The 9,340-nt window shown below is 49.8% G+C and overlaps 1 protein-coding gene across 4 annotated transcripts in view; it reads right to left on the bottom strand.

The window, feature by feature from the left end:
- SH2D4A (SH2 domain containing 4A) overlaps positions 1-8,011 on the bottom strand; it is a 65,691-nt gene extending 57,680 nt beyond the window's left edge. The window contains exons 1-2 of one of the 4 annotated variants that reach the window (XM_057697157.1): positions 7,950-8,011; positions 2,592-2,966 (exon numbers count right to left, since the gene is read on the bottom strand). In XM_057697157.1, the coding sequence (XP_057553140.1) occupies positions 2,592-2,772 (181 nt within the window). In that variant the 5' untranslated portion in view covers positions 2,773-2,966; positions 7,950-8,011. Of the gene's footprint in view, positions 1-2,591; positions 2,967-7,090; positions 7,360-7,949 lie in introns of those variants that run through there. The other 3 variants (XM_057697155.1, XM_057697158.1, XM_057697156.1) reach the window with 3 other exon arrangements.
- Between the last annotated feature and the right edge of the window lie 1,329 nt (positions 8,012-9,340).

Consider the following 9,340-nt stretch of genomic DNA (forward strand, 5'->3'; position numbering starts at 1 on the left):
TCTGTCTTTGATGACCAAGCCACGGAGAGTCAAGGCCACATGGTCGTGGCCGGGGCTCCCCAAGGCCCCGGCTGCTGCTGGTTGAGCCCTCTGCGTGTGCTCCTCCTCATTGGTCTGGCTGCCTTAAGTGCTACTTTTCTTTAGTGGTTTGTAGGTGGGCTGTGGCTTTGAGCTTGTGCTTTTCTTGGCTTATAAATAAGCTATGCCCACTCCCTTCCTTTATCATTCTAGCTCACCACTTAGCAGTGCTTTTGCTGTCATCCAGTCACTTTTTCTTTATATAGTCTACTGTGGTGAGTTTTCAAAGAGCATCACTAGAGTTTTAGCATTACTAGCATATCGTGTAACCCAGGAACCTGTCCACCTTTAAGTAATCCTCAGGCTAAAGTAGGAGAAGCTAAAAAACAATCAAAAGTATGGATTTAACTCAGTAATAGATCAGAAAATCAATAAATATGAGTATCTCATTTATTATTATCAATAGTAGCTATTTATTAAACACCTATTCCACTGTGTAAATCAACATACATTTTTATGATCACTGAACTAATAAAGTAATATAGGTTTTTGGAGAGGTAGATTCAAACGCATGCAAAGGAAGAATTTAAGCAAAGAAATGGAAATTATTGTCTGAAGTCAGCACAAGGAGACCAATTCAGCAAACATGAGAAACCCAGAGTCTTTCAAAGAGCCCAGGCCATCAATTCCAGGGTCAAGAGCCTTTCTGCTGTCACCTGTCTTCAGAGTCACCCACCACATCTGTGTGTTACATTCACAACCAACATGGTACCAGGAGGCCTGGTTATACCTGGGAAACCGACTAAAGGATGCAAGGAGACGAAGGAGCCAGCTCAGAAAGATAAAAGCTCATGCTTCAGTTTGGACGTGTTACTTCTAGAAGGAAAAGCCAGTATATATTTGGACTGTGAAGCTCAACAGATCTGGGCACCAACTGGTGGTGTGACCTTGCATTTATTACTGAACTCTGATCCTAAGTTTCTCCATCTGTAAGATAGGACAATTGGTACCTATTTTGCAGAAACACTGTGAAGATGACACATAATGTATTAAAAGTGTTTTACATGGCGTCTGACAAAACAGGTGTTTAATTAATAGCAGCTATTGATAATAATAACAGCAAATGAGATACTCATATTTATTTCTGTATCACTATAAGGGCTTAATTCTAAAAGATCCTGTGGGCCACAACTAAGATCCAACGCAACCAAATAAATAAATAAATATTTTTTTAAAATGTAAATGCTTAATTGGAAAAAGGTTTTAATAAAAAGCAGTAGAAGGTAAAGGTCACTAAATTAACTTCCTTTTTGAGTCTGTATATACAAGTGAGATTCATTTTCTCAATCTTTGAAACCCTGAATGGTTTTATCAAATTTAACTTTTCCTGGCTTAATGGAAAATGAAGAGAAATTGATCTTGAATACTTCTCTGTAAGTGACCTTGAAAACTGTGCTGTTTTTTTTTTTTAATGATAACATTTTATTATAGAAAAAAAGCATCCCAAATATAGGATTTCGTGAACACTGGTAGGTGAACAAGTGCAACTTTAAAAGTAAGTACAAAGTAAAGAGGCAAAACCTACAAGCACTTTGTCTTTAAGAGACAACGTAATGTTCTCCTGCAGAGGTGAAACACACCAAGCACAAAGGTGACTCCATCTCCCATAAAGGTATCAGGTTTGCTTTCTGAACGATGCCCAGTTTAACAATTTCAAAATGATGGCAAGAGTGGCATTGAATAAATCGCTAAGACTGATTAACTTTCTATTGACTATTACTCGATAAAGGCTTCCCATCACACTTTCACCATTTAAAGCTGAAAACTGTGTGTGTTTTTTTTAAAACAACATAGTATTCATTCATAACAGAATGTGTGTGTCCGGGCGGGGGGATGTTAATGTGTGCTTTTCCACATCTGTGTGTGTATCTGCTTTAAGCTTGATGTACAAGGAATGCCTCCTCACCCATGGTCCCAAAAGGCCCACTCAAGCTACCAGGGATTCCTTGAGTCAGGAAGAGGTGGTACATCTGAAAAATGAACTCACACTAAAAATTAGTATCATGATTTTTTTCCTTTTAGTAGTATTTACATTTTAAGAGTGAATTTCCCTAAAAAAGAAAACTCAAAGAAACATCTCTTAGAATCTAGGAAACTCAACAGCATCTCTACAAAGATTTTGACACAAAGACTTTGTATGCTGATAGCAGAATACTAGGTGTCTGTGACAATAAGGGGATAGAACTCTTCCTTAACTCCCCTCAAGTCCAGCTCCACGGGTGACTTTACTGCAGCTTAAGGTCAGTCTGGTTTCAAATAAGAGATCTGCTTTCAGCCTCACAACTCCAGGGTAATTGCCGTATGTGTGTGTGTGTGTGTGTGTGTGTGTGTGTACATGCATGACCGTGGAGACTTCAAGTTGATAAACTGCACCATTAAAATCTCAGCAACACTGAGGGTCCACCTGCCAAACTGGACCTGGCACCTGGCTTGCTCCTGACTGGTGTGAAACGTGGGAACGAGCAGGGAGGTATCCCACACGCAGGCTCCCGGGTGAGGCAGGCTCTGCTTACCTTTCTTTGGTCTGGGTTTCACTGGCAAGGACTCTTGTTTTTCCATTGCTGCTTCTCTTTCTTTCCATCGGCGGACCTGCTCCTCCCGCATCTTGAAGAACAGGATCTGTTTCTGCTCTTCGCTGAGCTCTGCCAGCAGATCCGGATCTATGTACATCTCCGACAGTATCTGTTTCAGCATCTTTGCAGGGCTGGAGTCTTTTACACCTGTGGCGAAAGTTCCTGAAAATGGCTTCCAGGGCTGCCTCCACCTGGGCTGGCCCTGGGAGGCCCCCGCAGACCTTCCTGGAGACTCGAGGGTCTGGGGCAGTAATTCAGCAAACTGGCTCTGGGCTCCCGGCACCAAGCATCCTGTCCAAAACGCCACTCACGAACCTGCAAGAGCAACAGCCCAAGTGCAGGCCTTGTTAAAAAGTGTTAAAATGTGCAGACTTGGGCCAGGGCAGGCTTAGGAATAAAGCTTGGAGGAAATACAGTATCACTTTTCATTTCAGGAGAAAGCTCAGGCAAGCTTTGTTAAGAGTTTGTGTAAACCTGTATCCTGTAATTTCCAAAGATTCTTTATTCAAAAAAAAAAGCAAAAACTCTAACTTTTTACAGGTCAATCTCAGGGAAACAAAAAGAAAAAACAGAGGTTTGGCCTTCTCCCAACTAAGCAAACATACTATTACCTCAGAGCCCGACAAATCACCACGTCCACGGCTAAGAGCAGAGTTAAAAGAGACAAAGGCACAGGAAGAAATTAAAAGCCTTGCTCCAAACAACTAACTTCAAAAGAAAATACTGTTTTTGAGATTTCCGAGAATTACCCACCAAACCCAAACCAAACCTGGGCCATGCTCTAGGAAGGAGAAAGAAGAAATAAAAATTAGACCACAGGTCAATTTTCCCATTTCCCTTTAAAAGTAGCACTAAATAAACACAGTTATGTACTTTCATCTTCACAAAAGGACAATGCAATGTTCGGACAACTCACTAGAACCATGAAAACAGTGCAGGTGCAGGAGAGGACACTCATGTACATTTTGGAAGGTCACCAGGTTTTAGGTGTACCTCTTCCAGATAACCTAATTTAACAGGATCTAAACTTACAGACCAGATAAACTGGGGGAGTGGAGGTGCCAGGCTCACCACAAAGGGTCTTGGCTCTGGAAGAGAGTTTCTCAGAGGAAGGGGCCTTGGCCCTAAGCACACAGGTAGTTGCATAGCGGTGCCTACCCCACGGCGGTTTCATTCTACTTTACACATTTCTATTTGGTCTATTTAAAAATATATAGCAAACCTTCGTATTTTTTTAATCAGAAGGAAATAATGCACAGATTTCCACTCTAGAAAAAAAAAGATGTCTATTTTGCTCCAATATAATAGGATACACAAAAAAAGCTGCCTTATTTCGACTTTCCAGGATCACCTATGGTCTAAGAAACTGACTAATCCTTTGGTGCTTACAATGCCTCAATAATCCCACCATCTTGCCACCACGCCCTCTCAAGTATCTTTTTCTCCAAACTAAGTTCAAATGCTCTGAAACTTGAGACTCGTCTCTTAGCCACACCGAGGCTCTCTCAGTTCCACCACCTGGTCGTTCTCCAGCCAGACTGAGATGCTCCTCTCACCCCCTGGGAGGTCCCTGCAGCTTCACCTTTTCCTCCTCCTTCTCGTGCCTCTGTTTCTCCATTTACACCAGTGCTTTTGAGACAAGCATGAACAACAGCCCAACAGCCAGGGTACCCAGAGTGCTTTGCATACACAACACAGAGTTCAATTCACTACCAAGTCCTCATGAGGCAGGGACCTCTACTGAGGCGACCACAGCTCCCGCTAACTGCGTCCTACAATCTGCAGTATTCAACTACGGGAACTCAAATGGGACACAATGTTAAAAGAAAATTTTAAAAGAATGAAAGGCACTGTCTGACTTTAACTCGGTCAGCCATGCCCGCCCCAGGCTCCCTGGCTAGCTTTGTATTTTGCTTTGAGGTGACTCTCCAAGTCTGTAATGGCCACAGCACTGATGTCCTGGGATGCTTTCTTGACGCTCAGGTCTCACAGCTTCTCCAGGGGTGGGGCCAACTAAATCCACACTAAAGGGAGGTTTCCAGAGGCTGCGCTCTTATCTGTAGGCATCAGAACTGCGGGAAGAATGTAGGTCCTCGGCTCACTGGACTCTGGTGCCCTGAGACCAAGTGGTAAGAAACCCAAGTGAATGAGTCCTTGACATTCCGATGAACGTCCTTATGCTGGCACCTTCCTTGCCCAGGGGTTGACTTTCACAGAAATAAAACATGAGAGAGAGGAGCTGCCCAGTGAAGCTGGAGGCATCCGCTCTGTTCCCCAGTTTGAATTGGGTGACGCCCCGCAACAGTGACAGCGTGGGTAGAGCCAAGTTCACACTCCCCCTCCCCCACCCAGAGCACTCCTGGTCACGAGCACGGACACCTGCTGTGCAGCCACTACCTTGAGCACTTGACATGCAGTAACTTAATGAATCTTCACCATAACCTTGGAGTCCAGGCCCTCACTATCCCCATTTCATAGAATACGATGGAAAGGGGTGCACCGGGCGGTCTGGTTCCAAGTCAGTGCAGCAGACTTTGGGAGCCCAGAACTAGAGCATCGTCCGGATGTGGTACCACAGGTGAAGCTTCAGGATGAAACCCAACAAGTTCTCGCAACAGCGGAAACACTGAACTGAAAGTACGTGAGGCAGGGTCCCTCTCGGGGCCAGAAGCCTCGTCCCTGCAACTGCAGGTGAGCTTAGGGGAGGCCACAGATTGAAAAGCCGCCACCCCAGGAAGGACGGCGGGAAGTGACCGTCATGCAAGGCCCAGGCGTGGGTGCCTCTTTGGCGCCCCCTCCCACAGCCCCTGGGAGCAGCATGGATGACGGTGGGGTGAAGGGCTTCTCTGCCCTCGGGGATGATACGTTCAAGCTCTCACAGCTTCAATTTCGGGCTGTTTCGCCTTTCGTAGCAAACATGGAGTTACTGGCATTGAAGGTAACTAGTGGACCTTGAGGGAAAGACACTGGCCTCCCCCATCCTCGGAGAAAACTTGGGGACCCAGCTGACGACCGTCTTGTGGGGACAGGCTGCTGAATAACATGCCCTGCAAGTCACGCAGAGGCTGCGGACTCCTGCTGCCTGTGGACAGACTCCTTCCTCAAACAGCTCAGGGAGCTCATGGGACGGCCAGCTCTGCCCCTCGCGGGTGTGTGTTTCTGGGCTGTCGCTTCACTTCCCTGCACTCAGTTTCCTCAGCGTGAAACGAGCCGGAACTGTGACTCTCTGTCATCTGAGGTCTATGCCATATACAGGGTAGCAGCGAGTTACAGAGACAAGTGGAGCTGGGGGAGAGGAAGCAGAAATGAGGAAATTAACTGCCCAGGGTTTCCCCACTTTATTCCCCAGACAATCAGTGCTGAAACTGATTTAAACTCAGATGACTTCTCCCTGTCTAACACACTGAGTGCAGCAGGCTTCCACTTAATCAAGAGCCAGTAAAGAGGAAAGCTTCCTGTACAGCACTTTTCTTAAAAGACAGAAATGACAAGCAACAAGTCCACATCTGCTTTTTCCAAAAATAAATTTCTAATGGGTCACGGGTGTCTTCCAGGATGCCCATAGATGTGGCCTGGCTCTGACACCTTCCAGAGCCACTGTGCTATAAAACAATAATTGTATTCTTGATGACTCTGAGACCTTACCAGAAATATCAGAGATACAGCCAAATTAATAATAAAAATATTGTGAAATGGACAGTATAACTTTAATGGTAAGAATATAGTTTGAATTCTAATTATTTCAAAACAGCCAGCTCTGTTTTCAGACTTTAAGTTATTCATCTTTACGTTATTGATCTACCTGCACAAGGGGTAGCTTTGAGGATAAAGTGAATTACCAAGAGTGACAACAATTTGGTACATTTTGTAAATATATACCGCGCTTCAGAAATTTGAAATCACCGTACACGGATTTACCCAGAAACTCCACTCATGTCAGATCTATGCCGCAGACGCCTTCCACTTACTTCCACTTAAAAGAAAAACTGTATCCAAGTCGTTTCTATTAAACAGGTGATCAAACAAAGCCCTTTAGGAGATGAACAGGCTCTAAGTTCAGAAAGAGGGGCGCTCGCTTGCCTCTCTCCTGTGACTCCTGGGGAGGGCAAGCCGGCTCTGAGCAAACCTGCACAGTGACTCGCCGCTGCCCCTCACGCCACCCCTGGGGCGCCCGGTGAACCAGAGAGGAGGGGAGAAGGTCATGGCCGGGCCGCCTGCGGCCACCGTCCCGGTCCGCCTCCCGGGAGCGGGGCGCCCACGGCGGACCCCGCGCGCTCCCCCCGCGCACCCGGCGCCCTCGAAGGCCGGGAGCGCCCCCGCCGCGCGGCCCGGCCCGGCCCGCCGTCCTCCCCCGGCCGCCCGCGCTCCCTCCCGGGCAGCCCCGCGCGCGCCCCCTCGGGGACCCGGCCCGGAGCCGGAGCTGCCCGCGCGCCCCTCACCGCGACCACCGGCCCGGCCCTCGGCGCCGCCGCTCTCCCGCTGGCGCTGCGACAGACACCGGACACCCGACACCGGACACCGCCCCGCCCGCACCTGAGCTCGCCGGGCGGAGGAGCGCGGGGCGCGCCGGCGGGACCCGGACGCGCGGGAAGCCCCGCGCTCGCTGGCTCCTCGCGGCCGCCTCCCGCCTGCGCGGGGTCGGGCCGCCCGGGGCCGTCGGGCGCCGAGGGCGGGGAAGGCGGGGCCCGCTGCGCAGACACGCGGCCGCGACGTGGGCCGAGCGCGTCCCCGCCCGGCCCGCCCGCACCTGCGGCCGCCGGGGCTCGTGCCTCCGCGCGCGTCCCGCGGGCCCCGGCCGGGCGTCCGGGCAGGTGGGGCCCCGGCAGGAGGGGGGCCCCTCGCAGATCCGCGGGCTGAGCCGCTGCTCCGGCGTCTCTAGAGCTCACTTTTCTTTCTTTCTTTTTTTTTTTCTTTTGTTGACCTGAAGTAAATTATCAAACTCCCGGGCGCTTGTGCGTACGGGTGAGGCTTCGTAGACGGCCAGCACCGAGGAGGAGAAAGGCTGGAGGAGATGAAGAAGCAGAGAGGAGGGGGAAATGCAGGCAATGCGGCGAGGAGGAAGGAGGGTAAAGGAAGGCCGAGGCCTGCGGCCGGGAGAGGTCGGGGTGGCGCGGGGGAGGGGCTGCTGCGGGCGAGCAGGAAATCTGGGAGGACAGCTCAGCAGGAGCAGCGTGGAAACGGTGGAGGGCATTTTCGATCCGATCCGGAGCAAACAGCCTGCGTTGGGGACGCCCAGGTCGCAGGTGTCGGGGAGAGGTGCGGTACACAGCGAGGGTAGACCTCGTCGACACAGCCCACCTGACTTGCTGCTTCCGAAAGGAAACCTTGCCGTGTCTAGCCTCTCCAGACCTCGGAAGATGCTCAACGTTAGAACCTGGGGCAGAGGTCAGGCGTCCTGAGGAGCTATTTAAGAACTATTCTAGGGATCCTATCAGGGGAGAATTTCTGGTTGGGGTTGGTTCCCACTGCTTATTAAATGAATGGCCTGTAGGGTGTTTCTGGCAAGCGTGTCATTTGCCCCCGGGTGGCTGCTGTGGGCAGCCCACAGTGAACCGAACCACTGCAAGGAGGAGCAGGTGAAGAACTGCGAAGTTAGCATTTAATGAACACCTGCTGGGTGCCAGGTCTGTGATGACAGCAGGACCTGCAGGGAGCAGACGGCTGGGTCCTGCTGCCGTCCCCGAGGCAGCACTGCCTTGTACGGTAGCTGTGTGTATGCTTATGCCTCCTTGAAATCATAAACATGTTGCCAGGACCGATCCCGGGCGAGTTTGAATCCTGCCTGACATCCAGGCACAGGACAGGCACGCAGTGCTCGTTAGCTGAATAGGTGTTAACAGCCTGACCAAGCACAGACCCTGGACACAGAGCACCATTCACTCAGCTGGGAGCCCAGGGTGTCTTTTCTCTTCTCTGCCGCCTCCTCTCCATCCTGATTGCCATGGGCCTCGCTCCTGGATCTGTAAGATCTCCTTCTCCTCTCCTTCCTCTGTACCCCTCATCCTTGTCACTTTGCCCCCCTGCCTGCTACGGCCTTCCCTTTCTGTTCCTTCTCTCCCATCACCCAGTATTTCCTTTCAATTGGCATCATCTGACACAGAAAATGTATTTTTTCTTTAATTTCGAAAGCAGACCGTTAAAATGTTTTATATTGCTCTAAAAACGTCAGTGCCTCTGTTACTTGAGTATGAGGTCTACATTTATTTTCCCTCCCTTTGGGCCGTGTCCTCGGAACAAAGCGTGTCCCCATGCTCTAACCCAGGATGTGATCTGGGAGGGTTGCTGGCAGCACTCCTGTCCACTGTGAGGTCTGGGCCAACGGCCTTGGCAGGGGATGGGGCCTGAGCCTCCCTTGCCTCTGGCCCCTGGCGAGTCAGAGACATTAAGATGGGTGTCACCAGCACACGTGTTCAGGCGTCCCCGATGCCGATCTAGGGCAATGTTCCAAGAGAAAAGCTAAATATATATTTACTATATACTAATTTTTAAAATTAGTCATTTATTGTAGTAATGGATACTGTGAAAGAGATGGTCTACGTTTTAATGAACACGTTCCCTGACATTCCTTTTAGAATTTGCTTCAGATCCCGGCGGCCAGGCTGCTGTGTACAGCCGTGTACAGCCACGTGGCCCAGCGCTGTGCAACTGGAGGGGCTTAGAGCAGGGGCGACAAGCCAGGCCACCCCCCA

Source organism: Hippopotamus amphibius, chromosome 10, assembly GCF_030028045.1.
Source record: "Hippopotamus amphibius kiboko isolate mHipAmp2 chromosome 10, mHipAmp2.hap2, whole genome shotgun sequence".
Classification (NCBI taxonomy): domain Eukaryota; kingdom Metazoa; phylum Chordata; class Mammalia; order Artiodactyla; family Hippopotamidae; genus Hippopotamus; species Hippopotamus amphibius.